The sequence below is a fragment of the Trachurus japonicus genome, chromosome 5, assembly GCF_045865225.1.
Source record: "Trachurus japonicus isolate A0001 chromosome 5, Traja_1.0".
Taxonomy (NCBI): domain Eukaryota; kingdom Metazoa; phylum Chordata; class Actinopteri; order Carangiformes; family Carangidae; genus Trachurus; species Trachurus japonicus.
Window position 1 is genome coordinate 33648896 of NC_140911.1, and position 19648 is coordinate 33668543.

General features: G+C 42.0%; 1 protein-coding gene across 16 annotated transcripts in view; it reads left to right on the forward strand.

Annotated features, from left to right (window-relative positions):
• r3hdm2 (R3H domain containing 2) overlaps positions 1-19648 on the forward strand; it is a 53321-nt gene that overhangs the window by 7142 nt on the left and 26531 nt on the right. For 14 of the 16 annotated variants that reach the window (XM_085777633.1, XM_085777641.1, XM_085777636.1 and 11 more), the window contains exons 3-6: positions 15944-16104; positions 16822-16980; positions 17118-17339; positions 17903-17944. In XM_085777633.1, coding sequence (XP_085633759.1) covers positions 17181-17339; positions 17903-17944 — 201 coding nt within the window. In that variant the 5' untranslated portion in view covers positions 15944-16104; positions 16822-16980; positions 17118-17180. The remainder of the gene's footprint in view (positions 1-15943; positions 16105-16821; positions 16981-17117; positions 17340-17902; positions 17945-19648) is intronic. The other 2 variants (XM_085777634.1, XM_085777647.1) reach the window with 1 other exon arrangement.

Below are 19648 nucleotides of genomic sequence, written 5' to 3' on the forward strand. Positions count from 1 at the left end.
TGCAAGTGCGTGGGAAAAAAGACTGAGTACGACAGAGCGGGAGCACGAGAGAGAGAGGGAGAGAGGGAGACAAAGGGAGGAAAAAAATCAATAGCATCCCCTGGAGTAACCATTGCTGTAATTGCCTTTAAGTCAGAGGGTTCACACTTTCTCATGAAACAGCTTTTTAGGGAAAAAAAAACTCATTCATTTTTTGTTTGGATTAACAAATACAGAATATTAGAGAATTGTACATGGCTGGACAGTGTATTGTAAATGTGTGAAATTGAGGATCTTCTAGTTGAAAGCGGTTGTGAAACCACTGTAAATGATTGCTTTCAATAGAGAGCAGCCAAAGCCTGTAGCTTTATGTCTCAAGCTAATGCAATATGCTAATTACCCTATTCACAATGTTGTCATACTGTACTTGAATCCTGCCCAGTATCAGTCGGTTTTGGACCTTTTATGCGTTCCCTTCTCTCCTATACCGTCTTTGCTCACATATACAATGTCTTCATACAGCCTAGATCCCAAGAAAGTTGTTCTTATTTACATGTTGTTCTGTTTCCCAAACAAGTATGAAATAGTGACAGAAACGAGGTCCATTAGGACAACCTGGCAGCACCAGGAGCAGCCAGCAGTCATTTACAAGCCTCTTTCAAGTTGTCGCTCAGCAGATTTTATAACTGCAATGTTCGTCCGGCAAAAGCACCATACAAAGAAGGCCATGGCATGATTTTGGCTGTATTTATTCGTAAAAATGATCTCTTGGAGAAACAGCTATAGAATATCTTTCCGATTATTCTCACTGAAAAAAGACCAACAAGGAGAGATGTGTATTGAAAATCCTCTTCTGTGTTGCTGAATGAGAAATATTGTGGATCCAGTGTAAACTTCCCCCTGATAATGTCACACTTAAAGGACCAGTGGTGTCGTCATTAATGATTAGTTGTCCATAGTGTTGCTCAGATATAAAACCTGTCACTTCAACAGGCAGTGATGCGCTGGTAAGCTGTGAATTAACTTTAAAAATGTAATATTTCAGTTTAGGATGTTTTCAATGATGCAATCTGTATGATTTTTTTCAAAAATAAGAGAATATGCTAAAGAAGGATCATTCATGATATGATCATCAGGTCATGACTCACCAACCCGCACCCTCATCACTCATTCAACTCTGCCACTCATTCACTCGATCAGGGAAACCTTCATAAATCTTTTCACAAATTGTCATCCTACATCCCATTGTCCCTTCTCATCGCCTCCTCTTGCCACATTTCATCTCCTCAGTTGAGTTTTCCTCTTCCTTGGCCTCTCACCGTTCTTTATTCGCCGGCCCTTATTTCGATCAGGTAATTAAATCAGTCTTTTCATGTAATGCAAAGTTAAACCGAGCGCACAAAATCTACTCAAGAGCCAACACAGTGCAAGGCAACGTAACATAAACATATTAATTTAATGTGATTGCTAATTGAGATGAATGCGGACGTACGGTAATGTGTTTATTGCTAGTTAAGAATGTGGGTCGATATTGATGGCTAGTTATGGTGTTCCTAACTTTAGCTCAAGGCAACCAAATAAAATGCTGCTGCGTTCATTTAATTAATGTTTCGTTGATGTAACTTCTGTGAGTCGGCCTAATTGTAAGCCTTACATACACAAAAACATAGGAACTTTCTTCATACAGGCACTCCTCTCACACAGACATGCACGGACTATTATTATCTAGGCAAAAGACCTCATTTGATTACTTGATTAATCGATTAAATAATCGATAGAATACTCTATTACAAAAGGCAGCCCTTGTTCAGTGCTGCACCTAAACAAGGGATCAACTGAAAGAAAGCAGCTTCTAAAGCGAATAGATTGCATTTTCAAAGGCAGGTCAATAAATAGATGATAAAAGAGATGAGAGTAGAGGACTTGCTATACTTAACTTGAGCAAGTTTAGGAGTGGTTGTTTCTGATATAATTAGAAGGTTGCGGTGATGAATGGGGATCTAAAGGCACAGAGAGGCAAGACATGCTGGAAGAAGGCGGAGCCAGTTAAACTGCTATCCTCAGGCATGCAGAGGTATTGGGAGTGGTTGGCTTGCACAGGTAAACAGATGGACTAGCACAGCGCGATGCTGACCTGCCAACGCTGTCAGGTCAGCTACGTGATCTAGCCACTCGCTGCCGTGTGCAGTTTCTCTAATTAATGCTACCTCTGCACCGGGGCTGCCACCGACTGCCATCCACGCTCATTCTCTCCCAAATGGGTAAGTGGAGAGCAAAGCATCTAATGAACTTGGCAAATTTCTATGCATACAGTTTTCCTAAGTTATCATGCATGGTGTACATGCAGAGGAGGAATCCTTTTACTAAATGGCAACTTATAGTCAAACCAAGAGTTTAGTTCCAAACAAGTGAAGTAGGAGATTGGCAATAAGATTAGGATCCACACAGCTGTATTCAGATATAGTCTTAGCCCTGCTTAGTGGAGCTTAAACGTCTGTCAAATGGTTTACTCAGTGCTCAGAGCTCATACAGACAACAGCAGACCTGTCATCATCTCCTTATTTTTTGCTACTTTAACACAGCGTTGCCATTGTTTGAACATTGCAGTCGCCGGATCCTGGTGTAATGGTAATGCATGAAGGACAGAGGCTCTAGTTTATCGCTCTGGGTTGACTTACTCCTAATGGTTACTGCCTTTCAATATTAGTCTATTTTGATGGACACTATAGAGATCTCATCTGTTGTGTGGTAGAGATTGTGTTTTCAGCCCCTAACTTGTGGGTTCATGACATTTGACGGAATTAAAATTAGATGGCTACGCGTGTGTGGAGAACCCCTGGCGACGAGTTGATTAACTGACATCTAAGCTGAGTGTTGGTTTTCTGGTTGGTTGTCTGAATGACTGGCATGTTTCCTTCATGTTGGCTGTTTTGGAGTGCACAAGCCACATTATAAGAGACTAGGCTTTCTGCTGGCCCAACAGAGACAGCCTTGCTGGCTGACTGGCTGGATGCCTGACTTACGGGTTAGGCTGGCAGCACTCAGGCGTCCATCACTGCTTTGGCATGGCAGCCCAGCCGAGCCAGCTGTTATTAAGTGTGGCTGTGGCAAATGGGAGATGTTTATGCAGATCATAGAGGGCACCGGTCCATCGACACACACAGAGCTGTTTGTCAGTGCATTATTTAACATATACTCGGCCTATAGCATCTTTTTCGTTTAGTGGAAGAGGGTCCTCTCTGTCTCCGAGGGAATGTTCAGACCAAGAATAGCACTGTTAAAAAATAACACCCAGGGGCTCGTTGGTGTGGGTGTGTTCCTACAGACACTCGAGGAAAGATGACACATGATCTAAGAAGTCCAGTTTAATGAAGACTGCATCAGTTTGAAGACTAATTGTAGGAAAGCAGATGTGCCATACAACCCATGTTTTTTTTTTGTTCTGCCAAATACTAAAAAACAATAACAAAGGCAGGTGCATTGAGCTGAATTGAAAGTGGCTGTGTATGTAACTTGTGCACCTTTTACAGGCTAGTGGGAAAATTGTGCAAAAATGAAAGGTTTAGTGTTCAAACTACTCTAAATAAACAGCGAACAATTTGATTATCGAGAAATCAATAACATGCTAAATTTTAAAAGGAACTGCTGCCATCAGTCTTTCCCTTTTAGTGCTGTTGTCATGTTATTTTGTCTTTCTTTATTTTAATTTTCCTTATTTGCCCCGTCCAGGTCATCCATCACACTCGACTATGCCACAGCATGTGCTGCAGTCATGGGAATTGATTGAATTGGAATTGAGTTACAGCCCAGAGTATTGGAGAGTTAGCAATTTACAAGTGTCCAAATGTGGCCAATTATTTCGTTAACAGAACTTTTTAATTTAGCTACACCTCTGCAATGACAGCATGCTCATGAATTTGGAGTTTCAGAATTTTGGGAATTGATCATCCTTTATCATCTTCAATCTTCAATAGTATCTGAAGATCAACATCAAAGTGAAAAGTGCATAAAGATTATGACATTTGCCCTGTTCCTGTATTCCAATACATTGTGGTCGACCAAATGTATTGGAAATGAAAGGCAGAACCAACAAATCAGACCACAGAGGTCAGGTTGTGGGTCATCAACTTCTTGTTGTGTCAGTGACCCAATTCTCACACTCTTACCAGTAACCCAGACATTACTAACACTACAAACAACATTGTAATCAGTCATTTAGTAATGTGTGTAGGGACCTGTAGGTTTTGCCATATTCATCAAAGCTCCTCAGACAAAATGCCAATGTTTTCAGTCCTTACTTGAGTGTTAGGGTTAGGCAGAGGGATTAAGACACCAGCAACTATAGATAGGAACAGGGTGTGGAAGCAGAGTGACATGATTTTGCCAGGAACGCGAAGCAGCTTGGAACATTGGATTTCTTCCTCGCTGCAAGATACTAATCCATCTCACAAGCATCTGTATTCAGATAAGCAGCTCGGTTAAATTTTGGTTAGCTGTCTGACCACTGTTTGCAGCCACAGGGCCTGTTACTGAGGTTATTGAAGTTTACAGTAACAACTCATGTGCTGTATGTGACAGAATAGATTATGTACTGATTTCAAACTTCACAGGAACTCCAGAAGCTTCTCATATTGTTCTTGCAGACTTCACTGTTTATAGATAAAATGGGACGCCTTGCGAAAATGAATATCACATTCAGGATGAACGTGTGGCACTGATTTTACTTATATCCATTGTACTTTTTGTGCAGCAGAAAGACAAGACACCATATTTGCAATGGAGCATAAAAGAGTGGCGCACAAACGGTAGACTGGGAGTGGAGTCTGTGTGTGAACGACAATAACGGAGAAAGAGCGCTATGCAGAGATGAATGAGTGCCCGGCGAGCTTTTTTTAAAATTTTATTTATTTTTTAGATGAAGTAACTGCACCCGCCCTCTCAGACGATTGGATTGCCTATCGGTGATCGACAGTGACCACAATCGAACGATCTGAAGATAGGGCCGATTTCCCATCCCTAGAAGAGACACACATGAAGAAAGAAAGAATGATTTAGAAACTAAACAAAGCAGTCTGACAAAGTTGAACAGTGAGTTGTTTCATCTTTCTTATCCCTGGGGCCGAGTCATTGGCCTTACAACTGTGCAGGAAGCAGCCCTAACAGCATAATAAAAAATGCATTTTGAGCCAGAGGCAGAGCCTGTTAACTGAAGACCACCAGCTAAACAGACACATTTAGAAACATAGACAGAGAGGGGCAGAGAAAGCTCAAGACATTTGTGGATAGATAATAATAATACTAATACAACAGCGTTGTAGCTCAAGCTTGATGCTCAGCTTTCAATTAGACTGCCTGTTTATGGTATGGCCCAACCAGCTCTAACTGATGCTGTGTTGCTCAGGTTGTGGAGCACACCCACAACAGATTTGAAGACCAATCAGAGTTCCTGAATTTCACCTGTAGCTTTCTCCTGGTTCGTAAGTGTCCTCATGGGGTGTTTTTATGTGTTTAGAAGAAATCATATTGTTCATATCTATTATTTTTACCTAATGGAAATCCTAACACCTAGATTAAATTAAAAAAAAAAAATAGTTGGCAAAATTGCTAAAAATAAATATTGCATATTTGTTGCATCATTATCTCTGTCATTACATCAGCAGTGTGTGTTGAAGAACTCGTAGCCATGGTTTTTTAGAAACTTAAACTCATATTTATCTCACTCAGCACCCAGCAGTCTTTTGTCTGTTGTGCAGCTGCCAACAAAATAAGGATGGGGCCTCCCAACTTGCACTGCTGGCATAGCATCCTCAATTGATTAATGTGACAGTAGTTTAGCAGCGGTCCATTATTATGTAAAGTAAACAGTAAAGTTTTAAAGAGGAACTAAGCAGGATTTCTCCCGTGGCTATGCTACATTTTTGCCTCAATTAAAAAGCTCTGGAGTAATTGTGATCGTTAACTTCATGACTTGTGACTTGTTACGAGTGAGAATGGAGGCTCTCTGCCTTCACCTGGCGTCTCACGGCTGAAAACCAACCTTCAATTGTCTGTATTACTACAGTTTTCCCAATAACTTCTGAGAAAATCTACCTAGTTAGCTTGACCTCTTGCTGCACTGCAGCCTTCTCCCTAAATAGATGTTTCTGATGTGGCTTCACTAGCTCAACACAAGTAAAGGAATCCAAAACTACTTGTGTTCATTCACCTGTTGCTCAGTGATGAATAGGAGTGTAATGGTAAACACAGGTCACAGTTCAGTACGTACCTCGGTTCTGTACAGGTCCGGTACAACAGACACTAATTGAATATAAAACTAAAAACCATCTTCTGTTATAAAAGTAAAAAAATAAATAGATAAATAAAATAAAACAAGTGCATTAGGAGTGTTATAATATATATATATATAATATATAATCATTCATTCTAGAGGAAAAAATCACTGGGCTGGAGGTTTGTGTGATGCTGGTTCATCTTCTCAACTTCATGAAACTGTTCATAAAGCGAGAGAAAGAGAGAGAGAAACTTTATTAATCCCAATGGGCAATTCAGTTTGTAGTTACAGTACAGCACCGAGCCATGATGAATAAATTTGGCTAAGACATCTGGTCAGTTTGATCTTTGTCGACTGATTTATGTTAACTTACAACTTAGAGACAAGCCACAACTCGGCTGTACAAATAGTGCGTTTTTCTAAATTGTGCACAGGCTTAACGCCCTCTGAATTCACCTTGTGCAAATGTAGGTCTGTGAGGTAAGGGCAGTCTCTTTCTATCTGCCAGATCTACTTCCCTATTCTAGAGGTCTGCTCTTGTTTCTGTGGATCAGCTCCACCAGACCTGATGGTTTGCCTCTGCGTTCACCAGGACAAAGTGGAGCAGTGCCGTCTGCAGTCAGACAGTGTGTGAGAGAGCCACAGCCGTTCTGCACATTTAAATAACAGTTTGTGTGAATGAGTCACATTTTGATCACTTTGAAAGCCCCATTAAGTCTAGATGCCCGTGTGCAAGCTTTGTTTGGTCACATGCGCATATGTTTGTTGTGTCTGTGAGACTGAGCTGTGTTGTTCAGGCTAAAAGTAACACATGATGGTCCTGTGTGTTTTTGAGCGCTATTTAATATGTGTTTACGTGAGTACACAGTGCAACACTGGGCCTTGTAATTGGGGAAAGGAGGGGGGTTGTGAGAGAGAAGGAGAGAAAAATATGGGGGTGTTGAGGGATATGGCTGCTTTTCTCTTGGTGACAGAGCCTGTTGCCATGGAGCTGGTCCTCCCATTGGTGGAGGTTTGGTCCAATCGCTTAACAGCACAGATTGTTTCATCATTGAGAAGTTTTTCCTCTCTTCCTGTCTCACTAGCCACCCCTTGGTCCTCCATCTTTCACTGTTCTCTTTTTTTCCCATCTCCTATCTCTCCTCCACTCTTTTTCCACTGTTCTCCCCTTTTCACAGTAAGAGAAGCTGATAAATTACACAAGGTTTATAATGAGTGCAGGAGCTGCCACCCAATTTCATTTTGACACAGTAATTCATTTTATATCTGCAGCTCAAGTTGTTGAGGCAAAATCTTTCACAAATCTCCTCTCTGCACTTGTGAATACAAGACAATGCCACAATCCCATATTCAGTCATTTATGTATGTATTGGACAGCTAAGAGAGATATTGTATTGTATCATGTTTCCCGGGGTGACCAGAAGGTTTAAAGAAAGAGATTTCCACTGTTTGGGCAGGCTTACATTCACTCATTGGACAATTCAGTAATCTTCTGCTGTCTAATGCAGCAGTCCTGCAATAATTCCTAGATGAAGATTGTAATGTAGGGCTGCAGCTAACGATTATTTTCATTATATATTAATCTGTTGATTATTTAAATAATTAATCGATTAGTTGTTTGATCAATAAAATGTTGAAAAATGTCAATCAGTGTTTCCCAAACCATAAGATGACGTCCTCAAATGTCTTGTTTTGTCCACAAACCAAAGAGATAGGCCACTCAGTTTATTATCATAAAGGAAGAAAGAAACCAGAAATATTCACATTTAAGAAGCTGAAATCAGAGAATTTGGACTTTTTTTCTTACCTAAACCGATAATTCAATTATCAAAATAGTTGACAATTAATTTAATAATCGATTATTGTGCAATTAATTAACGATTAATTTTTCCAGCTCTATTGTAATGTCCATTTTTCGTTTGAATCATCGGTATTTGGATGCTTTCTTTGATTACCCTATATAAAAGGGTATTATGAAGTGTATTTCAGATTAAATAGAAAATAAAGTAAATGGTCAGGTCATGTGCTATTAAAACTATTCTACCATTTATCTTTTTTGCAAGGTGAAACTGTGAAAACTGTGTAGTGTCATTAACACACTCCCTAAGGGCTGTCTCTTGATGGAATGAAACGATGTCTAGGCTCAGCATTACGTTGTCCATTGACAGGACCAAAATAGACTTGCATCAGGAGGGTTTTCCCTAGTTGCTTTTTGTGACTTAAGGTTTAACCCATGCTGTTGATGTTGTTTTTAGCCAGTATAAGCTCATGTTTGTCAGAATGATTCATTTCATCGTGAAGTACAAAACTACATCCGCAGCAAAATATGGGATAATTGTGGTCTTTTTTAATCACAAAAAAATTGGTTCAATTCCAGTGTTTATTTCATCTCTCGCATCTTCTATTGTCTTCAAAATCATAGATGTAATGGTGGTTTCTTGAGTGCTGCTTTTCATTTGTCAATTAATATTTCAGTTGTTCCTGAAGTGTTGTTCATTTGCTGTGGCTGTTAACACATTAGATCTGTTTCTGCCTCCACTAGCCATGAGAAATCGATTATGTTTATCAGTCCGATTCTTTAATGATTGCTGGTGTGTGGGGAAAATATGACCTAAATACTTTATTATCTCAAGTAAAGTAGCCGCACGAAAAGGCCATCATACAAGTAACTCATATGTACCAAACCTCTACTCACTATTTTCATCAAGGCGGGTACACACTCAGGGTTTCCGCTACATGTAATTGATCGTGGCGCACCGCCACGGCAAAATAAAAGCCGCCACACCTTCAGAATGATGATTTTTTTTTTTTTTTTAATGTTAAAACAATGTAAAGCAGGTTTTCCTCTAGGGGTTGCACAGACTAGTCCCCTGCTCCACAATGACGTTTTGAGCTTGACGTCGACTAGTCTCTGATCATGTAACATAGGCTACAAGAGTAGCGGCTTGAAACAACAGCTGTCGCGCGCACCCCCACCCCCCCCCCCCCGTCGATCAGACCACCCTTGCCGCCAATCTTTAAAAAAATCCTGGAGGAAACACTGCACACTACCAGATCACACGCTTGATGATAACAAAAGAAAGATCTCTCCTTCCGAGCGGATCAGACTGGACAGAATCACTCTTAACACACCCCACACCACAGGAAAATAAGACACCATGTCCTTTGCAAACATCAGACAATCTGGCCTTTGCTGGCTTTGATCGTAAGGAGGAAATCGAGGACAAAAATCGCCCCAATTGTCCTGTAGTGTGTACCTGCCTAAAGTTGTCCTCCAAGAAAACATATAAACCAGGTCATGATTCCCATCCCTTGCCTCCACTTATGGTTATAGTTTGTCACATGGTGTGATGTAGTCTTGTTATGCATGATGCAACTTCCATAGAAATAAGGTGTGCTTATGTAGATGTATGCCGATGGCACAAAGAAAACAAAACATATTCACAGTTCTTTTTAGCTAATTCCTTACTCTTTGCAACTCGGTGTCATGTAACACATTTAACCAAATCAGAATGAATTGTTCTGTCCTGTTGTAACAGGAGGAGTTTTAAAGGGACCGTTTCAGCATGTTGGCGCGTCATTTCTGCATTCAAGCACGCCCTGCTTTCATACATGTAAGATCAGGATACCCCCTCTCTCTACTGGCATTCGTTCGTTATGACGGAAGGGAGACCGTTGTTCACTTGGCCAGCGTATCTTTCTCTCCATCACCCACTTTCTCCTTGTGCTCTTTTTCTTCAGTCTGATTTGTTCTCTCTATGTTCATGTTCCCCCACACGCAGCACAGACCTATACATAGTTTGTAACTAGTGAGAGCAACAGAGAGAGAGAGGGAGACTTGGAGAGAACTACAGAAAGGTAGGTAGGTAGGTAACCATGGAGGGGAGGGGAGGGACGGAGGGAGACAATGAGTCATAGCTCGTCCCACAGGACTGAGTGGGCTGGTTGAGTGGAGGAGGATGGCGTCAGCAGCAGGCCTGACAATTTAAGAAGACACATTAAAAGAGGAAGAAAAGGAGAGGGAGAGAGAGAGAAACGGAGAGCCAACACTTTATAGTGGGTGGATGGAGAGAGATATTGATGGGAGGGGTTGACGCGGAGGGGGTGGAAGGCAGGAAGGGGTATCCTCAACTGAGACTGAGAGAGGGGGTGGCAGGGAGAAGGACAGAGACATAGATGGAAAGAGAGAAATTCTGTTTTCCGCTTTATAACCATTCATGTCCTCTTAGTCTGTGTTTTGTGTCTTGTAAGTTTCCACTTCGGACACTTTTTCTCTCCTAATCTTTGTCGATAATGGTCTTGGGTCTTTTTTATGAGTCACAGTCATCCTTTTTATATGCCATGGCAAAAAAAACAAATACAACATTTTGGTGTATCCCTGTGTACTGGTCAGTGACGCATGTGCCCATTTTTGTTTTTACTGCATGAACCATAGACTGTGTGTTGGTGCAATTGTGGCTGGACTGTTCCTCCACAGTCCCAAGTGCTGTGCCAGCCCCCCTAACCCCCCCCTCCCTGTGTGAGATTGTGCAACCAACGCAAAGGGGAATCCTCTCTGACACAGACAAACAGTGGTACGTACACACTGCAAGTGCACTGGGTGATATATAATATGTGCAAGGCACTGAGCTTGCACAAACTCTCCCATTACTACACATGTCAGCCTCCACTCTGCCAAGACACAACCTCGCCGCCTTTTGTGAAATGGGTTTCTCTGACGTCAAACGGGCAAGGTGCACCGATGAATACAGAGGAGACGAATTGGGTCGAGCTGCCTGTGTCTGCCTCTCCCACTGCTGTCTGTGGGTTTGTTCGCTCTCTCTCGCTCGCTGCCGTTCGCAGCGCTCTGCACTTCCATTCACCTTCATCTTTCATTCAGCCTCTGCAGAGAAAATGGAGAGACGTGTCTACTACGCATGCTTCTCCATTAGGAGATTTGAAACAAAAATGCAATGAATGAAATAAAATAATAGTAGTAAAGGTTCAATCGTTGCCCACATGAAACAGGAGTGCTCATTCTGCGTTCTCTTGGTTCGTGTTAATCAAAAATAACGAGGTAGAAGGAAACAAACCATTTTGATGTATGTGCTGCATGTTGTCATGACGGCACGCTGTTGAGCTTCTGGCAAAAGACTGCAGTTCTGTTTTAATTGTATTGCAGTGTGGAGTTATTCATCATCATGAGTTGGAGATGAGCTGCAAATCTTCACAATCTTCTGAAGGATCTGTTACCGATATGCGTTTGTTTATATTTTTATTGAAGAAATTACTTTTTAGATTATGGTTGTGGTTATTTATTTTTCAATCGACCAACTAATTACATCATTTAAAGAGGAACTAGGCAGGATTCTCTCGGGGCTATGCTACATTTCAACCTTCAATAAAAAGCTCCAGAGTAGTTGTGATAGTTGACTAACTTGCAACTTGTTACGAGTGAGAACAGAGGCTCTCTGCCTTCACCTGGCATCTCTGGCTGAAAATCAACCTGACAACATCAGTGTAGTACCTGCTGGCTGCCACCCCGGTGTCCCAGCTCTCATCTCTGCACCCCGCGACACAAACGCGCTCTGTAACCGGCAATCTTTTGTTTATGACGGTTAAGACTACACAAATACACACGTCGTAACATCGTATGTTATATAACGTTATCCACCGGTCTATTGATTGATTTTTCGCTGGCTTCGTTGTAAACAAATGCACATGGCTGAGAGCAGCGTAACCAGAACAGCGGAAAAGCGACCAGACTTGCATAGTTCCCCTTTAATTTTTTTCTATCCCAACTTGTTTCACTAATACAGTGTTTAAGCAGACATTTGATTTCTGAATAATTTATGGGTCAAAAGACTTGATATCCACATGCTTTCTGCTCACACCACCTACCATGCAGTAGAATTCTTCTCATTTCTGCAGCTTGACTCGCTGCTAACTATTGCTGAGACCCTGACCCAGCTTGACCTGGAGCAGCTAATTCTGACAGTGATCTCATACCTGCTCCAAATATTTAGTCCCGCCAGTGGTCATATACATTCTTAGCGTCTTAACATAAACACACACGTATCCACACAGCGTTGACCAGACAGATCGTCCTCTCTGTCTCTTTCAGCCACTGGCTCCCACTCATGTCTCACTTAGGGGCTCCCTTCCACTGGCGCTCTTTGGTTGGGTAACATGACACAGTAGGCAGGCCAACACAGGGACCCGTGTGTCTCAGCTGGCCGCCTGTCATCAGGAGCGCCCATGTAAGAGTCGGCAAGGCCAGTAATGTGTGTGAAGTGGGTCAGGGTGCCCTGCGTGGCGTTATGACAGCTGATGAGGATAACCTACCTGTGGTGTGTCATGGGGTATTGTGAAACTGGACATCTTCCCCTCACATTAGTTACTTTTACACAAATACATGTGCCAATCTCACCTCTTTTTAAAAGTTAATTTGTTGACTAAAGTCAATTTCATGGTGTAAGTGGATTTGTTTGGTTTTTTTAAAGGTACAATAAAAGCAACTGGCTGTAAAATCATCCTAATATGTCACAGAGACAGAGGTTGTTGATGAATATGTAGCTTTTTACTCTGCTTTGAGACTTTGAGACTGATTGTGAGTGAGCAGAGCAAAGGTTAGCGCGTTGCTGTCTGGCTACCTCGAGTCTGGGAGTTAGGGGAGCTGCTGTGTTTTGAATTTGACTGCAGCAATAATTTTGGCCACATTCTTACATACTGCTCCTTTAAATCAAAGCGAATATTTTATTTTTTTTATTGGCAACCAGAGAGTCAGAAATCATAAAACACGATCAAATTAATCATTATTACCAATACATTTTTCAGTTCATATAAAGTAAAAGTGAGAGAAAAGGAAAATAAAACAAAAACACAACAAAGAAAAAACAGCAAAAGCTAAACAAGCATGAAACAAACGCAAACAAGAACAATAAATTATGTGTTACATATACAATAAGCACATACATTTAGTGAGGAAGAAAAAAAAGAAAAAAAAACATGTATTAATTAATAAATAGATAAACAGCCATGAAAAAAAGAAGACAAGGTGGTGGTGTACAGACATCATATAAATCTCAAAATCAATCAATCAATCAATCAAAGCGAATCAAAACAAAGTCAGTGGGATGTGGGAGGCCAGGTTACAGTTTTAAACATGAATAACAGCTGTGAATATCACTGACTAGCGCAATGCAATGAAATTGAAGCAACCAATTGTATAGAGGAGACTAAAGATACATTTTTTCAGTAGATTCAGTCACTAGTTGGACGGATTTTTGACATGATATTCACTCCTGGTCAAAGTGTCCCTCTCTTGCTGTGTCACTAGCCGTTAATGTGGTTTTATGTAGCGAACATCATATGAATAACATGATGTAACTTGCCCATTTCCTGTGTGCATCAGCTGCCGTGCTGTATGTTTGCAGCCACACGGGATGATACAGACATTTGGCAGAGAGAGACGTCAACATCAGGCCCGGCCCACCGACACACTGACTGAACTGGGACACACCACACACAGATCAGGCTGCTGATGCTGCTGGCTCACATCGTGGTTCCTGGGTCTGCTGCGGGCAGCCCATATTATGACATAGTGTAGGTTTTATAATATTTTATGACTGCTGCATTTGAGTATGGCCATGTACTAGCTTCAGTAGAAGTCATAGTGGTAGAGCCAGGAATGCTGCCGTCACCATTTATCATCATTACTTTCTATCATTTGGGCAAATTCTTCCTCCTCATCTGCTGCGCTCAGAGCTGTGATTAAGTTTTTGTTGACGCAGATGAAACATTTCCTGTGGCTGCTCCACTTTTTCTTTTTTCTTTTTTAGGGGTGGGGGGGGTATTGGTGATATGCATATGTATGGAATGATTTACCAGGTGTTCAAGAATTAATGGACTTGATATGTGTTAAAGGAAATGTACTTTTGTGTATCAGGATATCATTTGTGTGTATCTATGGCAGTAGGTCAATTCTAGTCAGTCAACCGGATTTGCTGTGGAGATTTTGAGAAGGATTCATTCCTCATCTGAGAGGCTTAATTTGTTCAGCAGCTCAAATGTGACTTTCTACCATTTGATATCCCACGGCCTGGATGACTGCAAACCCATTTGTACAACAAGCGCTAAGATTGCTCGGAAGAAACGGCTTCATCCTACACTGTTCTCTTCCCATCCCTCTCAGTCTGTGCACTCTGCAATCCACGTATTTATTTTTAATATCATTCTTCGCTCTGCCCTTCTCACTGGTACTCGCTCAACACAAATGGCAGCAGTTGGGAATGACGTTACCATCTCCTTGGCAACCCTGTGGGCCGGTTTGTGTGTGTGTGTGTGCATGCGTGTGTGTGTGAGGGAGGCGGTGGGGGGGGGTGCTGAGGAAGAGAGAGGAATGGGTGGAGGAGGAGAGACTAGGTAAAGCTAGTTTATTCATAAGCACTCCACCTCTGCCTCTGATTCACAGTTTTTTCCTGCAGCCCCTCCCTTCAACCAACGACGGTCTGCTCAGCCATGAGAATGGCACTCGAGATGAATGATTTATCTCTGCTATCTTATCCAAAAGCCATTCATTCTTTTTAGTGCAAGAACACAGGCTGCATGCGTGTCAGTGAGCAAAAGGAGGAGATTGTTTTGAAGTGACTGATTCAGGCGTTTGGTAACTGCGCTCTGTGCTGCTGTATGGCTGCCTTACATAAACACTGTGGGGCTGGCTGGGGCATGTGGGTGTCCTGGTCAGCGAATGTGGTGTAATGTTGCTGATGCTGCCGCTGCTGATGATGACGCCTTTGCTGCTGCATTGCCTGGGTCTTCCCCCACAGTGGGAATCCCTGCCTCGTTCATTCGCTCATCTATCCTGCAGCAACGGCACGGCACAGCTGCACAGACGGGGGACGTGCATGAGTGGCACCTATCCACACTTTTACATGCAGAAACACTGAGAGCCATCATGCTCAACTGAACCTCCATCTCACTTTTGCTTACACAACATGCCTGTTCATGGGATTTCATGCATACATTTCCATCTTTCTTTCAGCAAGCGCACACAGCCCTTTGCTGCTGCTGTTTATACCAGATGATACAGTACATGCTCGTCGGACGGAAGGATTGTTATTCATGTGTGAGGCCTGTCCGTGTTTGTACGTAAATGGCTGTAATGCCTAAGATGTCAAGAGTTAATGCGCTGGAGCTGGAATTCACCCCAAAGCTGTTTGTGCCACTGTGTCATGTTTTTCTATGATGGGAAAAATGGATAATTATGTGATTTTAGAAAAAAAAAAGGAAGTACATAAGGACATTGTCTTTGTAGTTGTTGTTGTAGATGACATTTCTCGTTATTATGATTATATATCCCTTATTTAAGACGTTGTTCTCATTTAATAGTCAATACGTATCACAATTAAAGCTGGTAAATGTGTTTATGTTCAATGTTGAAATCAAATCCGACTACAGAAACCTATATTTTAAAAAGTGACAAATATAAATAACAGTAATTTTGCAACTGTAGGAACATTAAACCTGAGTTGAGGCTGTGATTTGTGAATTGTCCTGTGTTACCGGTAGCTCTAAGCTTTCAGTTCTTTGTCCTCCACCCTGCCCGAGCGGAGAGGCGGCAGCAGCAGCAGCAGCAACAGCAGCGATGAGTCACTGAGTGTGTGAAATATGACGTCATCCGTGTCTTCCTCTTCCTCTGCTCTTGGTGTTCAGGGCTCCTGACTGGAGGGCAGACCATGCTGCTGCACTGAGCCAGAGGGAGAGAAAAGAGAGAGGCCTCAGAGGACCGCTGAGGTGGTGGCTGGCCCGTCGGTGTGTTCCCCCTCCCCTTGTTGGGCTGGCTAACTGCTGCCTCTTCAGTTCACCTGATTGCTGTAAATATTTCTGCCTTTTTTTCACATATGCATGTTGCTTTTTGTTGTTATTGATGTAGTAAATATGTGTCTTTTGGGACAGATTTGTGCCCATTTTGGGAAAATTTACCCTTTTTTAAATGTGCTTATTTTTGTTGCTGTTGACTTTTTAAAGTACTAAATTGATCTTCTGATAAGTACATTACTGGAACTCATTTTCATAAATGTGATATAACATCTTGGGTTATGCTTTAAAGGGCCAACATTTTTTTTTTCGTGTCTTGCCTCACTCCCGAGTCCATGACCAGCAGATAGACACCATCCTTTCGACTGTGCGTGCTACTTTATTGCCTAAAAATGTTTGAATTGTTGACAAAATGATATATTTACAGAGTTTAAAGCTAAAAAGAAATCAGCTTCTGACTGCTGATTTCGGCTTGGGTAGGAGGCAGGCTAACACTACCTATACACTTCCAGCGTTTGAGCTAAGCTAAGCCAGCTCTGCCTGTATCTCACTTGTTACTGCACGCTCAGTCAAAAGGATGGTGTCTATCTGCTTGTCATGGACACGGGAGTGAGGCAAGACACGGAAAAAATGTTGGTGTATCCCTTTAATAAATAAAATAAAGTTAAAGTTATAAAACGACCTATTTTGGTCTTTACTAAGTTTAGACTTCCTTATTAATCGGAATTTTTTGGAATTAGATGTTAAGCATTTTTCTTCTGTATGTTTCACAGCCATACCCCGACGGCTAAGGCTTGCTATGGACGTCGCTTCGCCCCCTATTGCAACGCTGCCCAGTACACTACCTTAGTGGGTTCCCCTCATATTCCTGCGTGTGGTTCCCATCCAGACTCCCTGTACAGAGCCCAGCACAGATCTGGTACCACCTACAGGTAGACACCTCGCTCACACATTATACTCTATGCATTCTGTTTCATCTTCCTCTTGTATGTAATTTGTTGTCAAAATGTCACTGCCTTTGGTGTATCAAACTGCCAGAGACTAAGATTTCCCCCTTTTTTTCCCCCAGCCATTCCTGGGTTCTCCACCCAACCCCCTCCCCAACTCCCACCCTCCCCCCTCCCCTAAGAAGATGTCAGTGAGCCTGACAACAGACATCCAGCAGGAGGGAGAGAGTGGGCCACTCATCGAGCCCTGCAGTCGAGGCAAGACCTCCCCTCAACCACAGGGCACAAAGGAGGGGACAGGGGAGGGCCTGGAGCCTGAGGACAGCTCCCCACAGGATGCACAGGTGGGACCAAGTGATGATAGAAGAGTTGATGGATTAGTTGAAGAATTCAATAAATTGATTTGAACTTGGAGTGTGTTTACACGGTCTTCGATAACCTGGCTACAACAAAAGCAACACTTGTCTCTGGTCCGTAAAAATGTCTACCTCCTCCTGAAAACCACATTTTTTATCCAAGTCTGACATATTTTACATTTTTTTGTAAGAACAGTTGCACATGTGCCAGAGTTTTATGCAACAGATTACCCAGGAAATGATCTACTCCAATTTTGACCACATTTAGGATATGATTGCTTTAGATCAAAGAGCACACTGCCTGAGAAGTCTCTGTCATCCTTTCTCTGACATTACTGAAATACACACAACCTTTTAGTTACAAACCCTTATAGACACAAAAACAGTCAAGGAATCACTAAAACTGTTTTTTTTTTTTGCTGAACTAGCATTTGAAAGTGGACTCAAGTCTAAATATGTTTATCTGTTCTTAGTATATGTATAACAGTTAAATCTACAGGTAGTGAATGCTTGTGTACTTAGTTAATTGAAATGACACATGTCTCTTGCAGAAACGGCCTCCTAACCACAGCCATGGCAGGAAAAGGGCCAAAGTAAGTCATTTTTTGTATTTGTTTTGTTTTTTTGCTACAACACATAGGTATTTACCTTCCTGAACGTAACCCAGATAACTTTATAATCCCGCTCCCTCAAATAACCTCCTGCTGGTTTGTTGTATAAGATGACCTTCCACTATTAACATTGTAATCCTCTCAACTACAGTGGACCACCTTCTTTTTATCATTGGCTTAAAACCTTAAATCCCACGAGAGGGTTAAAAGTCGGTGTGTGTGTCACAGGAGCCTCAGTGAAGCTTTGAAGATTAGGATACACCTGAGATCATTCAGAAAGACTGCGGCCGGTCAGGTTCAGCACCTAGATGTTAAGTCTAGTGAAGTGACTCCCAAACACGATGAGTTTATGTAGAGCCACTTTTTGGAAAGTCAGATAGTTGGTCTCATCTCTTACGCGTCCACTCCCCTGAGGAAGCTGCTCTACGGTGGGAAGTCAATTTGTCTCCTCTCTCCATTTTGCAGGCTGTCTTTGGCCACTGTGTGCCCTTTATAATTACATCATTAGCACAAACTCACTGACCACTGTCCGAAGTTATTGCCACTTCACTTAAAACAAAGCAAACATTACCAATCACTTAACGTACTGGAGCTCTCTTACACTGACCTGCATAACCAAATTTAATACGGCAGCAGGAATGTGGAACAACAAAAGCTGTTGTACAATGTGCCAACACACATGCACATGTCTGTGCATACACACCTCGTATCAGTCAGTCGGTGTCTGTGCAAGGTGACAGACCAGTCGTGTGAAAACATTCTTTTGAAATGTCATTGTTACAGACAGACTGACTGAATGGTGATGGCATTCTAACGTTGTGAGCTGTCACTGTAACATTAGTCTTTCTCAAAGTTGTGTATGAAGCCATGTTTCAACTGGCAAATAGTAACGGTATCATTGCAGGACATGAACATTGTGTTGAGTTGTTTTCAATTTCAAGTTGATCTTAAACTCACTCTGAACTCTGTGTACAGAACACGACGTCTTTGAGGTGCTAAGCCAAGTAATTCATTTATCATTTAAAATGTTCTGTGGCATTGCTTGAACATTGGGGTTTGGTCGTCCACAACTTGTCCTCGATGATCTGTGCAAAGTGTCAGTCTTTTTTTCTTTTTTTTTTCGCTGCACCCCTACTTGACATCGTCATTCCACATAAATATTTTTTTTTCCGTATGTGCTTGTGGAGCTGTTGTACTGCACTCATCAGGCCTGGAGGTAACGTCTCTGCGCCATGACATTTTTAGAGATTTGGCATCAATTTGCTCTCAAAGTACTGAATCTTGTGAGATTTCTCCTCACACAGTTTAGCACCGTCACTGTGCCGTTGGAGACGTTATCCTGTGACAGGCCCTACCCATAATTCCACCTGTCAGAGGGCTTAGATTAAAAAGCAGCGATAACATTTTGGAAGTAGGATCACCCTTGTTTCCTTTCCCCCCTCAGGTTTTAGTACATAATCTGCAAAGAAACAGTGTCCTAATCAGCTTTGTTGAAATGGAGCTCTGTGTGTTCTTCATGTCTCGCTTCAACTTCTCTGCCATTCCTCGGGGAACTCTATTATCAGACATTATTCAGGGTTTTATGTAAGCTTCACACTCTTACAAGGGATTTAGACCCAAGTTACTTTTTTATGGTAAAAAACTCAAAGTAGCAGCAGAACTTCCTTTAGCAGAGCAAAAGACAGG